Raw genomic sequence first — 23,398 nt, 5'->3', positions numbered from 1 at the left:
TCCTAGCTGTGTCCTCTGAAAAGGCCTAGAAAGGGTGGTCAGCTCAAAAGCAAGAAGCACTCTTAGTACCCAGAATGTTGCCTCTGACTCCCAGTTCTCACTAAAACGAACCAAGACTCTTTGGAAAAACAGCTCCTCCAAGATCTGAGCAGGATGTGTACAAAATGAGCTTGTAACAGCTCGTTCAAGGGAAGGACCAATGACCACGAGGTGGTGTCCAAAGGGCCCAGGAGCCAAGCTGAAGAGGCTCCCATGAACCAAAAACAGGAGAAACTGAGCATTGATAAGGAATAATAACCAGAATGGATTGTTAACACACCACATATTTTAAAATTCAGGCATCATCATGATTCTTTAAAATATTAGAAGAAACACACACACACAAACCCTTTGGGCATCTCTGGATAACGCGAGGAGGACAACCTATTGTTTTGTATGCTGGACAGAAACAATCAAATATCTATACTGTCCTAACTATACAAACCAAATCTTGGTGTAAATAATAGTTGATTATAAGCTTCTCTTTGTAGACGTATCCCAGCCTTTAAATGAAGTAGGAACAATAGTCAGAAGAGTACCATTTTTCAGCCTATAATACAGATCTCATCAATGTCACTGATGACTAGTAATATCGACTAAAGAGGGACATCAGGACACCAGATGCCTCCTGATGGCAGTATATAGCATCTCCTATAAGTATTCTTGCCAAATGAAATGGAACCTGAATCCGACAACCCATCTAACCAGTTCCCAAGAAATATAAAGAACCAGGGAAATACATTCAACTGCACTATGGGAATGTAGTTATTGGCAAAATCCACACCATGATACCCCCAGGAAGCCAAGCAAAACCTGTTTCTTCAATGAATACATTGCAACAAACAAAAGCAAACATCTGTAGACAGAATAACTGATGGGATGCTTGCCTTGCCATTGTAAATAACTGTAGGAGTTCCCATCGTGGCTCAGTGGGTTAAGAATTCAATTAGTATCCATAAGGATGTGGGTTCAATCCCTGGCCTTGCTCAGTGGGTTAAGGATCCAGAGTTGCCATGAGCTGAGGCATAGGTTGCAGATGTGGCTCGGATCTGGCATGGCGGTGGCTGTGGTGTAGGCCACCAGTGACAGCTCCAATTCTACTCCTAGCCTGGGAACTTCCATGTGCTGCATGTGTGACCATAAAAAGCCAAAAAGAGAAAGAAAGAAAGAAAGAAAGAAAGAAAGAAAGAAAGAAAGAAAGAAAGAAAGAAAGAAAGGAAGAAAGAAAGAAAGAAAGAAAAGAAATCCTGGAAAACTGGCAAAATACATGAAAAACTATTTTTCAGATAGAGAACAACAGGCAGCACATAACTGTGACTCCTGAGGGAAAGGAAACAAATGAGGAAAGCCCCGTGCTCTCTCAGCTTTCTACCTGGAGGCACTTTTAAGACCTTAATACAGGGAGGGAGACAGCAAGCAGAATATGCCAAACTTGCTGAGGAGGCAGAGATCAGGGTTTAGGGAGACTGAAGTGCCTGAAATATGCCGCAATAAGAACTACAAAAAAAAAAAAATTAGAAATCCACACGGCTGTCTCCTTCGGTCTTGAGCTGAATTCAGAGCTACACTTGTATAAGTAAGGTTCCTCGAGGACTGGCAAAGAACAACTACAGGCAAAAAGAACAACTATAAATAAGGAGGCTGGAAGCTGAAAATTCCAGTTAACACAGAGCTGGGAGACATCTGTATTCCAGCCAGTCAGCATGAATTGACCTTAATGAATGCTGAAGGCCTTTAGCAGAGTCCAGAAAAATCACACCATAGTAGTAGGGCAACACTCACCCTAGAGTAAAAACGACTGTATGCACTGCACCTCCTAACAAATCTTAAAATAAGACTGGAGAGGATCAAGCTAATCCACAAGTGACTTAATAGCCTAGCAAAACAAACTTCAACACTTTTTAACGGAAGCCACCAAAATCCAGGCACCCATCACCATTCACAGTGCCTAGCATCCAAAAGACAAACAAACAAACAAACAAACCCCACAAAACTAGACGTGCAAAAAAGCAGGCAAATGTATCCCATAACTAAGAGAGAAATCAACCTATGAAGATAGACCAAGAAATTGTAAGAGATGACAGAATATTAGCTTTAGAGGGCTTTAAAAGAATCACTTTAAAAGATGTTTAAGAATTTTTTTTTTAAATGACCATACAGAGGAGAGAAATGGAAGATATAAAGTAGGACTAGGAGAACCTTTAGAACTAAAAAGTAAAATATCTGAAATAAAAAATTCACTTGATAGGCAGAACAGCAGATTAGATACTATAAAAGAAAGATCAATGAACTTAAAGACAGCAAGAGTAAGTACTTAAACTGAAGCAAAGACATAAAAAGACTAAAAAAACAACAACAAAAAAGAACAGAGCCTTGGTGACCTGTGGAACTATTACATAAGTACAGTTAGAGTTCCAGAAGAAGAGGCAAGAGAACAGGGCTCCCCAAAAAATTTGAAAAAATAATGTGAAAACTCATAGAACTGTACACAGAAAGGGTGAATTTTACTAGATGTAAATTTAATCAAGTTTAATTAACCTGACTTTTTAAAAAAGTGTGTTTATTTATAGATGACATGATCAAATACAGAGAATCCTATGAAATCTACAACCCCTGCCTAAAAATAATAGATAATTTAGTAAGATCATAAGTAAATAATAGGTAAATTTAGTAAGATACAAGGTGGATACACAAAAATCAATTGTATTTCTATGTCAGCAAAAAAACAACTATAAATAAAATGTAAAAAAGATATCACTTACAAGATCAAAAATCATGAAGTAGGAGTTCCTGTCATGGCTGAGCAGTAATGAACCTGACTAGTATCCATGAGGATGTGGGTTTGATCCCTGACCTCGCTCAGAGGGTTAAAGATCCAGTGTTGCCATGAGCTGCGGTGTAGGTCGCAGACACAGCTCGGATCCCTCGTTGCTGAGGCTGTGGTGTAGGCCGGCAGCTGCAGCTCCAGTTGAACCCCTAGCCTGGGAACTTCCATATGCTGCAGGTGCGGCCCTAAAAATACAGAAACAAAACAAAACAAAAGAAGAAACTGAAAGCCCAAGCCAGAACAATATGTATCTGACAGAGGTGTTGTATCCAAAATATATGAATATGAGGAACTGTTAAAATTCCAAAGACAAAACCCCAGTTTAAAGAGGCAAAAGAGCTGAAGAGCTAGTTCACACACAAACCCACAAAAAAGTGTGGGCACATGACAAAGTGCTCAACATCATAAAGCATCAAGAACGGCAATGAAACCTCAAAGGCAGGCCCACAAGAATGGCTACAATTTACGAGTGATAATACCAGGCAAAAATGTGACCAGCTAGGAGCCTTATAAATTGTTGGTGGAGGTAGAGAATGGTACAGTCATTGCTGAGAATGGTGTGGCGGTTTCTCGTAAGATAAAATACACTGGGAAAGCACATGAGGGAACCTCCTCGAAGGAAGGGAACGTCCCATCTCTGGTTAGGGCTGTTTTCACGTGGATGTGTCCGTTTGTTAAAACTCACGGGGCCATATTCCTAAATGGGGTGCGCTTTGTTATAGGCAATTTATAGCTGATTGAAACGGATTTAATTCATATAGCAACCCCCTATAAATTCTGGACCGCCACAAGAGGCTGAATTGGGTAAGAACAATTTGAAAAGGAAGGGAGGGCATTTCGAAGTGTGTCAAATCATGGGCAATATTAAGGAAGTACCATGAAGCTGGATGATGGGCCCGGGATTTCATTTCATTATTCTCTCTCTTTACTGTTACTATTTTGAAATTTTCCACACCAAAGCACTGAAAAAAACAATTTAAAGCATAACTTCCATTATTTAAAGGATCACTATGTAGAAAAGGAATTATATTCGAGGGGGGAAACAAAATCACATGGAGGAAAATACGGAGTGGATATAAGAATGAACACGGAACAAGGTACAGCCTTATAAGGTAAGCTGCCCCCAGCAGGAAGTGTTGATGCCTAGACCGCATCACTACTAGTCAGGGCTGCCGTGGAGGAAAGTACTGCAGTTTGATGAGAAGCTAGACTGCCTGCCCTCTCAGGACCCTCCCAGCCCTGAGATTCCATTAACTGGTCATCCAGGCATCTGATTTTCTGGCACGATTTTCCCAAAGTCAGTACCCACTACTCCCCAGATCTACCAAATAACTATCTATACCACGTACTTGATACTCCACAAAAGCTATTTCATGTGTTTTCCAATGTTCACACATACTTGATATAGCTTTTTCTTTTTTATGAAATTTTAAGCCATGCCTGCGGCACGCAGAACTTCCCAAGTCAAGGACTGACCCTGCACCGTTGCAGAGACCTGCGCCATAGCTGCGACGACACTGGATCCTTATCGTCTGAGCCACCACGCCCTTTTCTTACGCCTTTCAGAAATCAGAATTACGCTTTCTATCTCTTAGATTCTTCTATTCCTCACACCATACTCTGTACGTGCTGTTCTTACGCCAACACCTTTCAAATCATGGCTACTCTGCAACGCGAGCCCTTCCCGCTTGCCCTGCACGTCTGCATCTTCTCCCATCATCCTTCGGGCAGAGACCGTCTCTTCCCCCACTTCTCTGTCCCCACCCAGGCCTAGGGCAGGGCTCCGTGCGCAGCCACCATGTCCACAGATGAAGTGGACAGAGTCCCTCCCACATCTGAGGATGGTACATCTTAGGAGTGATGATGATTCATGCAGATATAACCAAACTCGAATTCTGCGGCAGCCTTCGTCACCGACAGTTTCATTATTCCAACTGCACAGGTCACACACGCCTCACTGCGGGGCAGCCGCCACTACCAAAACCATGGAGAAAACTGAAAAATGCTCGGGGTCCCACCTTCTGTCCCATCCTGGGGGCCTTTCTCCTGAATTCCCCAGGGATTCAGTGTCTTCATACTGCCCTCTGACCATCCCAGTGAGAAGCTGGCAGGGCATGAGATCCTACAAGATGCCAGGCTCTGCACTAGACACTGGATGCCCGCAATTAATTCGGTTTTTGTAATGACTGCCTTAGGCATTATCTGCACTTTAAAGGTGAGGAAGCTGAGGTTCAAACTTTAGTCATTTGCCCAAGTTTCCAAATGATGGACCTCCCTGAAAACCCATGCGTTTTACAGAACAAAAAATGACCCTTTCCTACAAAAGTCCTGAAATAACAGAACCCAGGAAAAAAATGTTTTTGTTGGAGAGGATACTTTATAGCCCCAGGGACAACTTGGCCTCCAAATTGTGAAAGCTTGCTGGGTCCCATAATTTACCAAGAAAAACCTCCAATTTCAACAAATACCACAAGGGGGCGCTAAGCCCTAGAAAGCGCAGATAAGCTTCTGGACAAATTAAATGTCTCCTTTGGATCAGGACTCTGGTTAGAAAGATGCATCTGAATAAATACTCAGCTATAAGGGACTCTTTCTAAGAAAAAATATGGCCATACTCCTTTCCTGCTTAAAACCTTCAAAGGCTTAGATAAGCTTCTGGACAAACTCACACGGGCCCTTCGACTCTGCTCAAAACAGGTCTGGGCTCACCTGATCTGCTCTGACCCTCCTCCCACGGCAGGGAACCAATCTATTCCACACACGCTTCCACCGTGGGGTAAGGCTTTCTCTGCCTTCTGGGTCACAGCAGGTCTCAGGTGGACGTCGTTATCCCCCGCTAGACTGAAAGGTCCCTGGGGGAAGAACCACGGTTCCTCTCTGTGAGTCTGTTTCTGTTCTGCAGAAAGGTTCACTGGCGCCACATTTTAGAGTCCACATATAAGTGATATCCTATGGTGTTTGTCTTTCCCTTTCTGACTTACTTCGCTTAGTATGAGAATCTCCAGTCGCACCCATGTGGCTGCAGATGGCATTATTTCGTTCTTTTTTATGGATAAGCAATGAGGTCCTGCTGTACAGCACTGGGAGCTAGAACCAGTCTCTTGTGATAGAACATGATGGAAGATAATATGAGAACAAAGAATGCAGATATAGGTGTGACTGGATCACTGTGCTGTACAGCAGAAATTGACACGCCACTGTAAATCCACTGTAATTTAAAAAACAGAAAAAGATAAAAAAGTGGGAAAAAAAGAACCCTATTTCATAGGTGTGCATACACTGTGCTGACCTGAACTAAGAACCCACCGGCATCATACACCTGGCATGTTTCAGAGACTATCCTCAAAGGCTCAGGAGCACTTGCCACAAAGACACTGTAATTCTTCACCTCATGCATGGAATCAACTTGAAAACTGTAATAATCAGCATTCTATTCAAAGAAACTATATATGTCAAACTTACCATCTTAGTTAAACAAAATACCATTGAACATATGAGAAGAATTGCATTGTCCAAAGGCGTGACACCGGCTGCTTCTTCAGCGCTGGTTTCTAGTTGCTTTTTGGCACCAACAGCATCAATAACAGGAGTGCCTTCTGTTGTAAATGGCCCTGAAATTGAGGGAGAAAGCAAGCTAATATTTTATTTATGCTTCAGAGTTGGAATTGTTTCTCTTCGTTTTAAGTATTTATCGAGTGCCCGCTAAATACCAGTCACTATGCCTGGATATGTAGTTCTCCCGGTGACTTTTACATATTTAAAAATAGTCAGAACCCCCATTAGAGCCATCACACCCTTCAGTTATAAAATGAATGTATCTCCAATCCACTCGACCCACCACCAGCCCCTCCATCAAACCCCTGGCAATGCACCTGCTATCAGAACAATGAAGACTCACAGGAAATGAGAAAAACAGAACTTTATACTTTTCCCATATTCACACTACCACATTTTTTTTCTTTTTAGGGCCTCACCCGCGGCATATGGAGGTCCCCAGGCTAGGGTCAAATCAGAGCTACGACTGCCGACCTACGCCGCAGCCACAGCCACGCCAGATCCAAGCCTCATCTGCAACCTACACCACAGCTCCCAGCAATGCCAGATCCTTAACCCACTGAGCAAGGCCAGGGATCGAACCCGCGTCCTCACGGACACTCTGTTGGGTTCTTAGCCCGCTGAGCCACATAAGGAATTGCCATATCATCACATCTAATAAACATTTATTTAGTGCTAGTAAAGCACAGTACAGAAACTGCAGACGAAGGGTGTAGGTCTGCAAACTCGCACCCATACTTAGCGCGGCATCTGGCACCTGGCAGGCACTCAGCAACCACTTGCTGAACGGGTGAATGACAGCTACACAAAAGAAAATATGGTAAACACAGAGAGAGACCAGAGGGGACTGCACCGAGGACAGGGCCAGGCTTGCAGCTCTGGAGAAGAGGTAGAGTTCCAGCTCTACCTGAAGGGATCCTTAACTCACTGAGCAGGGCCAGGGATCGAACCTGCGTCCTCGTGGATACTAGCCGGATTCATTTCTGTTGCGTCACAACAAAACTCTGAAAACATCTGTTTTAAAAACATCTGTTTTTAAAGATTTTGCAAGCAAAGTCTTTCCTAACCGTAAAAGTTTTTGAGCAAGAAAATAGCACGTCTTATTGGTATATGACTCTCTCTCAACAAGCGGAATCTTTTTGAATTACAAGAGTTTAGAAATACAGAGTATGGCGTTCCCACTGTGGCTCAGCAGGTTAAGAACCCAAGATAGTGTCCATGAGGATGCAGGTTTTGTCGCTGGTCTCACTCGGGGTTTAAGGATCCGGCGAGCTGTCGTATAAGCCGGCAGCTGCAGCTCTGATTCAGCCCCTAGCCTGGGGACTTCCATGTGCTGTGGGTGCAGCCATAAAAAAAATAAAAAATAAAAAATAAAATAAAACAAAAAGTAGAATTAGAGAGTATTATATATGATTGCAATACCCTCTGGAATATGGGAGACCTCTATATGCCATTTCTTCTCAATTAGCCGAACTTCTATTCCTACTCTGACTTCCCCAATACTTTGAAGAGGGTGGGGGGCAGGGGGGACAGCCCAGGGCTGCTAGGCCTATGGTGTCACACAGTGATGCTGTACCCAGTTAGCGACCATGACCTCTAAAAACACAAAGCTGTAATGATGTCTCATCATCATACTCGAGAGACAGAGTAACAGTCAGAAGTTCTTGTGGTCAACTGGTGCAAAGAATGAGCTACACAAAACTTAAAAGCTGCTGATGCTATTATTGGGGCTGCATTATTAAAAAATTTTATTTTTAAAACAACTTTTTTTTTTTGCCTTTTCTAGGGCCGCTTCCCGTGGCACATGGAGGTTCCCAGGCTAGGGGTCAAATTGGAGCTGTAGCCACAGGTCTATGCCAGAGCCACAGCAATGTGGGATCTGAGCCATGTCTGCAACCGACACCACAGTTCACGGCTACACCAGATCCTTAACCCACTGAGCAAGGCCAGGGATCGAACCCGCAACCTCATGGTTCCTAGTCGGATTCGTTAACCACTGCGCCACCTCCTAAAACAACTTTCTCAATTCAAATGAAACAAGCTGCTGTCCGAGGGATGTTTACTGTGCTTGGTGACAGGATCACGAGTGTCCACACTGTACTATTACGTACTGCAAAGTTCTGTACTGTCTCCTCGAATCTGTTCTTTTATTCGTTTATTTATTTGTTTTTTTTACAGCTGCAGCTGGCAGCATATGGAAGTTCTTGGGCTAGGGGTGGAATCTGAACTACAGCTGCCTACACCACAGCAACACCAGATCTGAGCCACCTCTGCAACCTACACAGCAGCTCATGGCAACCCTGGATCCTTAACCCACTGAGGGAGTCCAGGGATTGAACCTACATCCTGATGGATACTAGTCTGGTTGGTTACCACTGAGCCACGACGGGAACTCCTAGAAGGCCTCCTTTAGGATGGGCCTCTACTTTGTAGAGGCAAAATAAGCGAGCTTTATTTACCTGGGTTTCTGGCTTTCTCAGTCTCTGGTTTTTGGGACGCTTCTAAGGGACCCATGTCCCTGGTCACGGGTTGATGCACGTGGCTGGGCTCCTCAGGAACCTGCATGGTAAGAGCTGCTGTGCTCTCCTGTGGGCCGCTCTCCTCCAGCGGTGGCTGGATGTCTACGGGGAAAAAGAGAGCCCGCGCTGGCAGAGCCCAACCACGCTCCCGCCCAGCACTCCCTCCCCGCCCACCCCAGGGCCCTCATCCTGCCCGCTGTGCTGGCACCTGTGGGGCACACCAGAGCTCGGAAGTAAGAGTTTCAGCTGCTTTCCTCTCACTTCACAGATGGCTAATCTACAGCAGAAAACGTACAAAGAAACTCTTATCCCGAAGGAGTTGATCACTAAATGTATTTATGGTATGACTTTGATACGCTAACTTCCCTTGGTGATGCAGCACCTGCCCCACATGGACAAAGGTGCAAAAGGAGAGGCGGGTCAGAAACAGGAAACACGTATCCCACGCGGAGAGACCCGAGCCCCTCCATACATTAAGTGTGCTCGGTCAGAGCTGGCGCAGAGGAGGGCCCTATGGGCGGCAGCAGCTGGCAGAAGGGCCGCTCGGATGGTTTCAAAGAACCTCTATGAGTCAGAAGGAGCGTACTCTTCTCTGCCCCCGAGGGGCTCAGGGCACAGCCCAGTGTGACCCACAGTGAAGACGAATGTCTTTGAAACCCCATAGTTTAGCCTGAAATTCATTTGAGTCTTGCATTCGAATCCACAGTAGAGCTTTGGTTACATGTAAAAGTGTTCCCAGCTCCAAATGCTCGGGACCCCAGGCAGCCTGGGAAGACACTCCTCCTGTGGTCTCTGCGCCCAGGAAGATACTCTCAGCTCACACATCTCTGTTTGAAAAGCATGTGGGCAGAGAAAAGAGCATGAGCCAGGAACCAGCTTCTATGAGACGCTGGCTCAGGGTCCGTTCACTCACTGTTTATTTACTGGATGGCTTCTGCATCAAGTGCTCTGTTAGAGGCTCTGTGTCCTGGTTTGTCCTGGATTAATCTGAACGTGAGAACCCGATGGCTGGGTAGAATTTAACTCACCTATGCACATAGCATCCAGCAAAGATGGAAGTTGGGGGGGGGGGTTCCCTCTGTGGCTCAGAGGGTTATAAACCCGCCTAGTATCCATGAGGACCCAGGTTCAATTCCTGGCCTTGCTCAGTGGCGTAAGGATCTGGTGTTGCTGTGAGCTGTGGTGTAGGTCACAGATGCAGCTTGGATCCTGCATTGCTGTGGCTGTGGTGCAGGCCGGCAGCTGCTGCCCCGACCCCTAGCCTGGGAACTCCTATGTGCTGCAGTAGTACACAACCCCGCCCAACCCCCCAACCCCGCCCCCCCCCAAAAAAAAAATTAGGGGGAAGAAAAGACTCACTCAGGCAAGGCATCAAGTTAAGTGCTATGCCAGTAAATCCTTAGACAGAGAGCAGTGATTTGACGATGAAGAAAATGTGTTCAAAAAAGCCCTTTCATGGAGTTCCGGCTGCAGCACAACAGTATCGGCTATATTTCTGCAGTGCCAGGACACAGGTTCAATCCCTGGCACAGTGGGTTAAAGGATCCAGCCTTGCCACAACTGTGGCATGCCTGATCCCTGGCCCAGGAACTTTGTATGTGACCGGTTGGCCAAAAAAGAAAAAAGAAAAAAACCCCCTCTCATACTTTTGCATGAAACATGTACTATGTCAACAGGTCTATTTTATACATCATTTCTTATGTGTGGCTTTATCTTTTTATAGTTTCCTTTTGAGAATGCTTGCCAGTCTCAGCTGTCTAAGGGAGAAAGAGGGCAAGAAATCCTTATCCACACCCCCATCTACAAGAAAGACTGGACGGGTCATGAGGCCGTCACTGTGCTGTCCCTCGCCTCTGGGCCGCTGTGAACTGGGGACAAAGCTTTACAAATAGGGCACGAGGCCCTTCAGAGCCCCCCAGCCCCACACCCGTACCTGGAGCCCAACACCAGGAGGTCACAGGCAGGCACCTCACCTTCTGCAAGTCCAGCCGAACTCTCCTCCGCTGGTCCAGGCCGGCCCTCCTCCGCTGGTCCAGGCCGGCCCTCCTCCGCTGGTCCAGGCCGGCCCTCCTCCGCTGGTCCAGGCCGGCCCTCCTCCGCAGGCTGCGCAGCTGCCAGGGGCGCAGCCTCCTCCTTCGCGGAGTATGTGTACCTGACAAAATAGATCAGTTCGTGAACGTCATCGAGCACAGCAGCCTCTTCGCTGAAGATGCTGTCCCTCATCGCCGGGTCTCTGTCTTCGGTCACGCGAGTGTCGAGCATCTCCTCTGCCACGCTCAGAATGTGGGACTCGGAAGCACGGAAGACCTTATCTAGGACTTTCTCCACGTTGTAGGGCAGGCTCTCCCGCTGCGCCGACTTCAGCTTGGAGGACATTTCCTGGAACAGGGCTTCCAGCTCCTGCACGTCAAAGTATTTCTGGAAGCGCTCCAGGGACTGCTGCTCTTTAAAGAAGCTGCCGATTATAGGCAAGTCCTCCGGGGGGACGCCGAGCTCCTGCTGAACAGGTGCGTGTGGCGCCCAGGGGGGCAGGTCACTGTCCTGGTCCTCAGGAGCGGACCCCCGGAGCCCTGCGTCCACCAGTTTCGCCACGTCCTCCTCGTCCTCTTTCAAGAGTTCTGCCCCAGGCTTCCCCAGGAGCCCTGGGGCCCCCGGGGGTTCCTGGAGGCCGTCTTCGTTAAAATAATCCGGAGCTTTATGCTGAGATGCGGCCCCTAACCCTGCAGTCTGATTGGCTCTCTTGTCGGGAAGGTCGCGTCCCTCAGAGGGGCTCTGTCCCTTCTGACCCACGAGGGAGCTTTCTCCTTTTTCCACCACCGGACTACTGGGATCCCCGCCTCGTGCGTCCACGCCTTCACCCGCAGGGTCACTTTTTCTTCCAGTTTCCACCGTATTATTGGTCTCCCCTTTGTTTTCTCCGGGTTCTGGATCAGCATGAACAGCACCTAAAAGCGCTTTTGCAGAGGCCTGTGGGTCAGCATCTAAGCCCGCGTCCTCAACCTCGGGGCTCATTTCTTTAGACCGCTTCGCACTCACAGCGTTTTCATCCTCCAACAGCTCTTCGGGGGCGTAATCGTCCTCGTCTGCTTCCGGGTGTTCCGGGCGGAGACCTGGCACCTCGGTCACCCCTGCTTCCCGCGGGGCCGCCGCAGGCTCGCGATGGGCAGGCCCCTCCTCCGGGGCATCCTCAGCGGCCTCCTGATCTGAGAGTCCCCCGTCGTCGCTCCCTTGCTGGAGAAATGCGGCGGCGGCGCCTCCTTCCTGTTGCCCGGAAAGGCTGCTTCCCGGAGCGGGACCCTCTTCCCCCGGGTTTCTTGGCGGAGCAGGTGCATCGGGGGAGGAGAATCGAGTCCGGTTTTGAGATTTCCCGGGCTGGTCCTCACCCAGGTGCTCCCCCGAGAGCGGCGGTGGGGCTGGGCCGATTCCTGAGCCGCCGTCCTCCTTCCCGCGGGCCCTGGAAGCATCAGGCTGACCGTCTGCCCGGGGCGCTGCGATCCCCGAGGGGGCCTGTCCAAGCTCCCGCTCGCCCCCCGGGATCCCTGCAGCTCTAGGCACCGAGGCGCCCTCCGAGCCGCCTTCCAACTGCTGTGCTCCGGGCTGTTCCTCCCCGGGCCAGTCTTTCGAGATATGAACAGCGGCTCCTTCCAGGTCATTCTCTTTGCTGGCAAAGGCCGATGGAAATGTCTCTGCATCCTCTTCGGCGGCTGGCGGAGGGCTGGGGTGGCCGCTCTGGGCAGAAGCGTGCCGGGTCCCGCTTCGGCGCGTCTCGTCCTCTGACCCCGCCGCCTCCCGCGCCGCCAGGTCCCTCCCCGGCCGCTCGGCCTCCCGCCCTTGCCCTTGGACGTGAAGTTCTGCGGGCGCCTCTGGGTCCTGGTCTTGACTGCTTCTGGGGACTTCCACCTTCCGAAGGCCATCGGCTGCCTCTTCGGGGTCGCCAGAAGCCGAAGCTGGTCGTGCTGTCCCCACGTTGCGACCCGGGACGGATGCTTCATCACCAGCCTTTGCTTCCTTCGAATCCCAAGTCTCCAAATCCGCACCTGTGTTTTCCTCACCTTCTGCCACCACGGAGAAGGTGCTATCTTCCTCTGCATTTTTCTCACCGTACTGGATGCCGGGGGGCTGAGTCTCCCCAGCCTGACTGGCTTCCTTCCAAGTCTGCTCTTTCTCTGTTGGATGTTTCTCAGCGCCAGAGTTCGCCGGAGCTGGATCTTCTCCATCCGCGAAGGTGAGTAGTGGGAGGTCGTCCACGCCGTCTTTGCTCTCCTCTTCTTCCTTCCCCACGGTGTAGTACTCACCTTCCAGCTCCTCATCAAAATCGTCTTCTAAGGAGGTAACAAATCTGGTTGTCTCATCGTCAGATACAAATGCGTCGGCAGTTGAGCCGAATTTGGTTTTCAAGTCCAGAGTCATTTCTGTTTTCAAAAGTTTATAAGCATCAATCTTCTCCTGCTCATTGGAGACCTGAGAACTATTGCTGGTTTTGCTGCGTTCGCTTTCTGGCACTTTTAACTTATCTTGCAGCATTTCTCCAAAAGGTTCGAAAGAAGACTGCTCTCCCTGAGCGGGATCTGTTTGACTGCTTCCATGGGGGTGGCTCTTCTGAGCCTCCTGTCTTTCCCTGGGTTCCTCAGTGTTTTCTGAGAATACACTTTCACTTTCCTGCGAGCTGGGTTCTCCTGGTTCAGGTTCAGGGTCACTTTCCTCGGATGCTTCAGGAGGTTCTTCCACCTGCTGAGAAGTTTTTTCTTGAACTCCCTCAGAGTCTCCAGGCACCGAATCATACAATTCCAAAAATCCTAAAAGTTCTTCTACATTATAATTATCAAAATCGTCTCTTCCTCCATCAAAACAAACAAAATCTGTCTCCTGCAGAAGGGAAAGAAAAACATTAGTGTGTCACTAACTGAGTGTCACAAGAGCAAATGCTTACCCACGCGAATGACAGAGATGGTCTCAAACTCATGTTTGGCTCCAGAGGCGCTTTTGTGCCAGCCTCAGGGAGTCAGGAGACAGAGGCTGGAACCCACTTTCCCCTGGCTTCCTGCTCCCTTGAGGAAGGACCTTGCCTGAGGAATGCCTCCGGCCTTGCTTCCTTTGCTTTCCTAAGGGAAGAACAACGCATGTGGCTGCTGAGCTGGCTCTGCACCCTCCCTGTTTTCTGTTGGGATTGGGGCCCAGGGGCGGGGACACGACACCCTCTAACCTCCATGCTGCCAGTGTTACAGGGGCAGTCCTACCTGGGGAGGCCCCCCAGTTGGCCTGCTCTGCCTGTGGCTGGGTGAGTCTGTCATATCCTAGACTGCAATTTTCAAAAGCCCATTCATTTCTGCCCACTTGAGCCAAGTTGTCCAAAAACTTTTCTGGTAAGTAATGGTGACATTTGGGTCTCCATCTGCCTGACTTCTGGGTTTCTCAATTTGGTCTCAGCACAAGCAGGGAAAAGGAAGGAATCATTCACCAGGTCCTCCAACTTCCAGTATCTATACCTGATATTCTGGAAAGTGGTCTCGTAATAATTTGTCCAGGAGAGGCTGGAAGACCACCCGTATCTCCATCATCCTACCCTCTAGGCGCTATTTCTCTGCTTACCCAGCTGGAAGCAGGCAGAATCACCTTGCCGACTGGCTCTAAGTCTACAACAGATTTCTGGCTCATACGTGCCTTGGACTGGGAAAGATAAATGAGCTTAAGAAGCACCGTACTGAAATACAGATGTGAGGGAAATAAAAATGCTAAGGGACAAAGACTGGACCAAGACAGGCAAGGATTAACTATCACAAGTGCAGCTGGAAAACAAGATTCAGTCAGGGATACACTCCACTCTAAATCAGGGTTCTAAGTGTCATAAGAGCTGCTTTCAGACTAACCGGATACTGACATTCTTCCTCCGCTAGTAAACAAACTGACGTAGAAGGGGCCGTACACAGAGGAAAAGTGAAAAAACAGTGCCCATCAGCTCCTTCTCCTAACCGGCCTCGCACAGCACTCTGGAGACCCGATAATTGTAGCAGAGACGGATGGCTTCCTCTTCCTTTTTTTTTTTTCTTTTTTTCTGGTCTTTTTGTCTTTTAGGGCCACACTTGCAGCATATGGAGGTTCCCAGGCTAGGAGTCCCATCAGAGCTGTAGCCGCTGTCCAATACATTTCCAGATAACCATCCCTTTCATCACTGCTTTGATCCACAGCAACTCAGGATCCAAGCCGTGTCTGCGACCTACACCACAGCTCATGGCAACACCAGATCCTTAACACACTGAGCGAGGCCAGGGATTGAACCCATGTCCTCATGGATGCTAGCTGGGTTCACTAACCGCTGAGCCACTACAGGAATTCCGACTTCCTCTTCTTAGTGGCATTTCTAAGCCACTTCTCAAGGCTAAGCGTGGAGGGAAAGGGGCAATGAGAAGGCAGAATCCCTAACAAGTGAGGTTCCCCTGACCACTGAATAGCTGGCTCACACCTAGACCACCCCCCGCACCCCCAGCAGGATCTTCATCAGCAGCAAGGCCCCACAGACAACAGGACTGACTTTATGACCCTCGAGAATACCAGGACATTTCAGGAAGAGCAACGGCTCTGTGACTTCCATCCACTCTGCAGAGCTCAGCTGAGAACTGTGCCAGGCCAGCAGCTCCCCTGCTCGGCAGCAACTCCAAGAACTTGCTCAAAGATTTCTGTTTGGAGGTGGGTATCAAGTCCTTTAAATTTTAAAACTCCAGAAAAATAATCTGCTGGAACGAGGACCCCAGGACACGGACCCTTTGCCATCACAAAGCTATTTTAAGTTTGTGTGCCCTGGATGAGTGCTTTTACAGACCATGCCGTCAGGACCTGCAGATCTGAGCTTGGACCTCACGGGAAGCACTCAGATTCCCTTTTCCAAAATCTATCACATACCTCTAATCCCTTAAATCCCTAGAGTCAATGAGAAAACCTCATGGCCTAGTGCATAAGCAAGGGTTTCTTGCTGATTAACCTGATTTTTATATACTTAAAATGTCTACAAGCTATTCAATGAGTTACTTGCAAATTGAGACACCTTTTCATCATGCTTGTAAAATATTTATTTACCATCTACATTTAATAACTAAATACAAAGATACTGGATAGTTCATCTTTCTTTCTTACAAAAAGTAGCCAAGAAAGGAGTTCCCACTGTGGTCCAGGGGGTTAGGACTCCAACTGCAATGGTTGCTGTGGAGGCCCAGTGCAGTGGGTTAAAGGATCGGGCACTGCCAAACCTGTGGCTCAGGTCACACCTACAACTCTGATTCAATCCCTGGCCCAGGAACTTCCAGATACCACGAGTATGGAATTAAAAAAAAAAAAATTTTGCAAAAGTAGCAAAGAAAAATCCTGAATAAGCATACACGACCTTGTATAAGAACACCTGCTTCAATGGATAACTAGCATATTATGATATAAAGTCTCCTGTAGATTCTTTTTCTTTTTTTGGTCTTTTTTTTAAGGCCACACCTGCAGCATATGGAAGTTCCCAGGCTCGGGGTCAAATCCGGAGTTGTAGGCGTGGGCCTACACCACAGCCACAGCAACGCCAGATCCGAGCCACGTCTGCAACCTACACCACACCTCACAGCAACACTGGATCCTTTAACCCACTGAGTGAGGCCAGGGATCAAACCTGCATCCTCATGGATGCTAGTCAGATTCATTTCCACTGAGCCATGACAGGAACTCTGTCTCCTGTAAATTCTTTTCAAACTTTTCCCTTTCTTTCTTTCTTCCTTTCTTTCTTTCATCTCTCTCTTTTTTCTTTCTTTCAAAAGTAGTCTGTTTTTTTTTAAATTTTTTTATTACTCAATGAATTTATTACATTTATAGTTGTACAAAAGGTAGTCTGTTTCTAAATTAAAATCTGATACACAGATATCAACTTTTTTTTGATCAAATCACATTTCAAAAACACTTGAGTAGAAGGTTAACTGATGAATTTTAAAGCCAATTTGTAATTGAGAACAACAACAAAGCAAGCCCACAACTTACATCTGTTGGAACCTGTAGCTCTTCTTGGGTGTATTCATGGACTACTCGGATTAAATCCTTTGGAAAATATCCGAAAGTACGCCCAACCTATATGAAAAAATGGGCAAAAGAAATGAAGATCAGTCAAAAGTCTGTGTAAGAAATATACATGAGAGACGTCTCAGCAGTGAAAAGAAATACACAGATAGGGAGACATAACCACAAGAGGTAGATAATTGCTATTCTGTTTCCAGGGATTATTTATCCCAAAAAATGAAGTATAGAACATTAAAAGGGCAACTTTTCTAAAACCACTGAAGTTTTCTTTCAACATTTAGCTTATTACTAAACAAGATACCTAAAGTTAGATTTGTGAGGTAGACACATCTGCCTAGGAGAAAATTATTACGTATTATGTGATTAAAACTATGCAAACCAAAGCTGGTTACAGACTTTTCCAAATAACCCCTAACAAGAAGTTCTCTGCAAATTTCACAGCATCACTCATAAACCGATACCTATAAGTCTTTCTTAAACCAATAAACAACACCCAAGAAGATTAATAAGTAAAAAGAATATGAAACGTCTGAAATGCATGGCCACTACAACAAAAAGGCAGAGATTTATTGATATCATGGGCTGTACTAGCTTTTTCAAAGACTAAATTTTCAAGTATTGGGGGAGAAATACAATTCATATGAATCTACACAGTTAAGCTTTAGTTTCATGCACAGTAAACCTCTATAGAAGATTATCCCGTTCCTCTACAGGGCTAACAGCTAAGATATATTGTGTATCCTCCTGAGAAACGTACACTGCCTTGTATTAGCTACAGTCTGAAAGGGACGGCAGATCTCTTTCCACTCATTAAAGACTGACATGCAGATCCAATGCCCCCAAAGGAAAAGGAAAAAAAGCCATTTTATCACCGACTCCTAAAATATCCTCATTACGAGTGCTCTGGTTATATCTGGCAACTATCTAAAAAGCAAGGTTTAGTGAAATACTGCCTTGAAGATTAGATAAGAAAGGGCAATTTAAAATGCTACATGGCAGTTAAAAGTCTGAAACTCTAAGAAACCAAAAAACGGAAGGATGAAGACTAAGAAACAGAAGCAAGAATCACTTTGAAAGCTAAGGAGAGAGAGTTTTTAATTTCCTTAAGTATAAGATTCATGAAATGAGAGGGGAGACTGAGGAAAAATATACTTGTGTTCCTTCTTCCTCCTCAGGAAAATTCTACTTTATTAAGAAAATCTGGAAAAGGGAAAGAAATCAGAGATATGAGGAGAAAGGAATTGCATTTATCTCTGTGTAATCTTTGTCAGCTGAGCCCATAGGTCATAAAAAAAGCTCCGTGCGTATTTTTACAGCGGGTGGGTCTCACTTTTATGATCTGACAGAAAGATGCAAGGATCAGGGGCCCTTCTGCCTGGAAGTAGTCTTTGTGATCTAATTTTGCTTCCGGATATCATCTCTGCCAAGGAACGGTTGATTCGATTTGGGAGAAAATAAAGAGAGAGAAGAAAAGAAGATGGTTTCAAGAGAATGAATTTGCATAAACTACCATTAGGACAAAGGTAAGTGAGAAGCACTGCCCTGAAAGGAAGGAATTTTTTTTTTGTCTTTTGTCTTTTTTGTTGTTGTTGTTGTTGCTATTTCTTGGGCCGCTCCCGCGGCATATGGAGGTTCCCAGGCTAGGGGTCAAATTGGAGCTATAGCTGCTGGCCTACACCAGAGCCACAGCAACGCGGGATCCGAGCCGCGTCTGCAACCTACACCACAGCTCACGGCAACGCTGGATCATTAACCCACTGAGCAAGGGCAGGGACCGAACCCAAAACCTCATGGTTCCTAGTCGGATTCGTTAACCACTGCACCACGACGGGAACTCCAAAGGAAGGATTCTTAAGGGGAATCCGACTAGGAACCATGAGGTTGCAGGTTCGATCCCTGCCCTTGCTCAGTGGGTTAAGGATCTGGCGTTGCCGTGAGCTTTGGTGTAGGTTGCAGACATGGCTCGGATCCCATGTTGCTGTGGCTGTGGCATAGGCCGGCGGCTACAGCTCCGATTAGACCCCTAGCCTGGGAACCTCCATATGCCACGAGTGCCACCCTAGAAAAGGCAAAAAGCCAAAAAAAAAAGAAAGAAAAAGAAAAACACATAAAATCAACTCTAAATGGGAACGCCTAAAACACCATCTAGATTAAGTCTAATGCCCATGAACCCCCCCCTTCTGCAAACAGTGCAGTTACTTTTCAGGCTTCACCATCTCAGCCTTGACTCTGTATTGGGGCAGCCAGGGCTGGGAAAGCCTAGAACTTGATGCTGAGGCGCAAGAGCCACAAGCAGTCAGTTCTGTTGAAGCCCTTCCTCTGTGTGCCAAGCCTGGTGCCGGCTGGGGACACAGAATCACCCTCTGTTTTCACGGTCTAGCAGAGAAAACAAGTTAATGCCATCCAAGACCCCCAGAAAACAAGTTACTTCAATCTAGACTGTTAAACAAGCCAATGAAAAGGAAGAAAATAAAGCATGCCAAAGTGGTACTTACACTTCCAGCCCAAACTTCAGGTGATCCCCCTGCCAGTTTATAGTAGACATATACAGGGTCACCTTTTTTAAAATTCACAAAGCGACAATCCGGTCCTGTAAAATCTTCCAGAGCCTCGCCGCGGTACATTAACACTGTATGTAAAAGGGAAAAAGGAAGAAGCAGAAATCAGGATTCCACTTCCATGGTCTCTGCTGATTTATCAGGAAACGTACGATGTAAACAAGCAGGGAGCTTCCCCCGTAATCTCTGGAACCAGTCCCTTTCCATCCACATGCTCAAGCATCTCCAGAGCCTTACGGCTCTGAATCACGACAGGGGAGGGAAAGCATCCCCCGTTGTTCTCCCCGGATAAGGCTGGGAAACAAAACTCAATGGCCACTGCCACGCGTGGCTGCTCTCAAGTGAATCTCTTAGTTTCCTGTCCAACCATCCAGTCTGCAGCCTTCTCTGTTTCATAACCATCATGAAAAGCTTCATTCGGCAGTTGGGTAGATTGGATCACAGATGCTGCCTGGCTACCTGTCAAGGTAATAGGTAGGTGGGGAGAGCACCCAAGAACCCCCCAAGGGGTCAATTAACTTGAACTAAGCACGAAGAGGCCCTGTCTTTAAGTGGCTGTAATGGCAACTGCGCAGCAGTAAACACTTTCATTTGCAGCCAAGCTGCTCTCTCCTGGATAAATTAAGGAGAAAGGACATCACATCCTGTTATGGATCCAATTATAGGACAAAGTAATATCTTCTAAAAGCATATACGCTTGACAATATTCAACAGTAAGAAGGTTTATTTATTTCTAGAAACAAAATCAAATTGGACAAGTGGCTTATGTTTCTAGAAACACAATCATGTGTGGCAGGGACGAGCCTAAGGATGAGAACTGTTTAGTAGTTACCTTCAGTCTTAAAATGCAGGCCTTAAATCACACGCGATCTAGGAACTGGTAGAAGCAGTATTTTTCTTTTTGTTGACCAAACACACAGTTTCTAATGTAATATGGAATGCACAATAAATGCAATTAAATAGCAAAGAAAAAGGATGAAACGGAAATAACACTTTTTCTAAAAGCTAAATAGCAATAAAAGATACATTAAAACATATCTTTAAATAAGTTATTTGAGGGATAAACATGGGGGTTATTTGGATTTTGAAGCTAAAATCTGATTATTTTAATACACTTCAGCCTCCTAATTCAGATATAATTAGATAGATGAGAGGCCAAGTTGAAGGTGATGGACAATTTAAGACTGGGGATTTGAAGTTCCCTGTTGTGGCTCAGTGGAAACAAATCTGACTAGCACCCTTGAGAATGCAGGTTTGATCCCTGGCCTCACTCAGTGAGTTAAGGATCCCGGGTTGCCATGAGCTGTGGTGTAGGTTGCAGACGTGGCTCAGATCCTGCGTTGCTGTGGCTGTGGTGTAAGCTGGCGACTGCGGCTCCAATTCGACCCCTAGCCTGGGACCCTCCGTATTGCAGCAGGTACAGCCCTAAAAAAGCAAAAAAAAAAAAAAAAAAAAAGAGGCTGGGATTCTCTCAGAATCAGAAATGGCAATGTTTCTCTTATTTCACCCTTGGAAGATATCACTGCAGATTTATAATAACAAATCAGATGACAACATACAGCACACGGTGACACAGCTATCTGAAAAGCACACAAGGACAGCCCACACGCGCACACACACGTTACTAAATAAACACTTTATGCAACACAACACAGACCCAGACCCTGCCTGGCTGCAGCCTGTTGTGCTTGGTTACATCTGCTTGGACTCATGCCATTTTCTCAAGTTATGTGACAGCTACAGGCCCTTCCAACACCCTGTGGCCTTTCCACACTGAGGAAGCATCTACAGAGCGACTGTCCAGGTAAGCGGTGTTGAGGACCAGACAGGCCAGTGCTGGAAAGCAAAGAACAGCCAATATTTTGCCAACCCTGCTGGCTACTAACCTGGATTGACTCCAAGAAAAGAAGGGAAACAATCATGGAAGTTGCGCCCCTTTTGCAGCATTTATTACATCAGGTCTAGGGTTGCCTCTAGGAATGGCTTAAACGCAAATCAAAGAAAGCCTCCTTTCTTGAGCGGTGGAGCAATGATACAACTCTTCAAATTATACAATTTGTTTCTGGAATAACACCCATTTCACTATAAATAGCTAACCGTAGGCTCTGGCCTTTCCAGAATGAACAGTTCCCCAGGTACTGACAACAGTATATGAACAAGCGTTTCCGAAGTGGTTACCAGTACGTTACAAGGTTATCTGAAACGGACTGGGAAGCCGAAAGGACGGCAGTGGTCCTGCAAACACAAAGGAGGAGCCCCAAAACACAAGTGACTAAGGCTCAAGCTGGCTGGGTTTATAAAACCCCTGGAGCATGCATTATTTTTACTTTAAAACCCTCTTCTTCTCAGTCCGGGGAATCTCTGCGCTCCTCACCAGCAGCGGCACCCCCGCCCCATCCCCAATCCGCGAATGGGGAACAATTCCGCTTCCTGCGCAAAGAGGAGGCTGCCGGTCCCAGGTGGCCGATGCAGAGTCTCCGCCTCTTTCGAGAGCGCAAGCTTTTGGCCCTCCCGGCGCCCCCCCGCCTGGCTATTTGCAGGAAGAGCCTTCCAAGCACAGAAATGACAGGATCGAGGCAGAGCCGGGGCGGAGACCTTGGAATACACAGCACGCCTGGACTCCGGGCTCGTCCCAAGCCTAAACTCCAGTCCCAGTTCGAAAGGCGTCCGAGCCCCGAATCGGTGGGAAGCAGAAGAGCGAAGGGAGCCTCTCCCGAGCCCCCACTGGCCACTGCGTAGGGAATACGCCCCCTGAGCCCTTGGCCTATCTGCCCCCGGACTGCACTCTCCGAGGTCCCCGCGGCGGGGGCAGGAGAGCGCTGGGATGCAGCGTGGGAGCCCAGGACACTCGGCGCGCCACCCCAGCTCGCCGGAGCCAGGGCAGCCCGGGGAAGGGACGCTGGGGGCGGCCCTGGGAAACCGGGGGCCACCTCCGACCGCCCACCCCCCGCCTCCGTCAGCGAAAGAAAAAACGAAATGCCGGCAACAAGTGGGAGGCGCAGCCCCCGCGGCCGGGGCCGGCCGGCCTGGGCGCCCGCAGGGCCGGAGGGGACAGAAGCGGGGACCCGGCTCGCCCCCCGCGGCGCTCCGCCCAACCGCCCTGCGACCCCCGCCTCCCCGCGCGCCGGGCACTCACTGCTGCATTCCTCATCCGCGCAGACTTTGTCCTGCGAGAAGCGCCGGCCGGGGGCCGGCTCCGGCTGGCCCGGCACCGGCCAGGGCGGCCCGAGCAGGAGCAGCCAGAGCAGCAGCCCCGGCGCCGCAGCCATGTTGTGGTCACTCGCGGAGCGGGTGACGCGGAGGAGGCGGGCGGCGGGGCGGCGCCCGCCGGGGTGTGGGGGCCCCGAGCGACACGTCAGCACGGTCTCGGGAGGGGATGGCCGGAGAGGGTCCTGAAGAAGCCGGAGGAGGACAAGCGCGCCCACCTCCTCGCCTAGGCCTTCGCGGCCGACTGCTGCCTTCGCGGCCGACTGCTGCCTTGGCAACCAGGATTCTACCTCCTCCCTCGTCCAATCGCCGGCCTGTGCCCTTGTCCCTACGCAGTGGACCCTCGGCGAGATTCCACGGGTCTCGCGCCCCTCTCCGACCTTGGGTCCCCCCTCCCCCCGCGCTGGTCCAACAAGTCTTTCTTGACCCCCTTCTCGCAGCTTCGGATTTCTGGTCGGTCCCCAAGGGGCTCACCGTCACTACCCCATCCCTTCTTGGTTTGGTACCTCCTTTCCCGAAGGACCACATCCCACCCACGATTTACCACTGCTGGTGTCCAGTTCGGCATCCCCCTCCTCCTGACTCCCAGGGCGTTCTTGGGGCCCCATCCCATGATCCCCTCAAATTAGGAAAGGGAGCTGTGACTCTGAGGG

General features: G+C 48.2%; 1 protein-coding gene across 4 annotated transcripts in view; it reads right to left on the bottom strand.

Moving 5' to 3' along the window:
* MIA3 (MIA SH3 domain ER export factor 3) overlaps positions 1–22,832 on the bottom strand; it is a 50,230-nt gene extending 27,398 nt beyond the window's left edge. For 2 of the 4 annotated variants that reach the window (XM_047755575.1, XM_047755576.1), the window contains exons 1-6: positions 22,675–22,831; positions 19,476–19,609; positions 16,945–17,031; positions 10,914–13,806; positions 8,881–9,042; positions 6,329–6,477 (exon numbers count right to left, since the gene is read on the bottom strand). In XM_047755575.1, the coding sequence (XP_047611531.1) occupies positions 6,329–6,477; positions 8,881–9,042; positions 10,914–13,806; positions 16,945–17,031; positions 19,476–19,609; positions 22,675–22,807 (3,558 nt within the window). In that variant the 5' untranslated portion in view covers positions 22,808–22,831. Of the gene's footprint in view, positions 1–6,328; positions 6,478–8,880; positions 9,043–10,913; positions 13,807–16,944; positions 17,032–19,475; positions 19,610–22,674 lie in introns of all 4 variants that reach the window. The other 2 variants (XM_047755578.1, XM_047755577.1) reach the window with 2 other exon arrangements.
* Positions 22,833–23,398: the final 566 nt, after the last annotated feature.

Source organism: Phacochoerus africanus, chromosome 12, assembly GCF_016906955.1.
Source record: "Phacochoerus africanus isolate WHEZ1 chromosome 12, ROS_Pafr_v1, whole genome shotgun sequence".
Lineage (NCBI taxonomy): Eukaryota > Metazoa > Chordata > Mammalia > Artiodactyla > Suidae > Phacochoerus > Phacochoerus africanus.
This window is presented reverse-complemented; position numbering and strand designations above follow the sequence as displayed.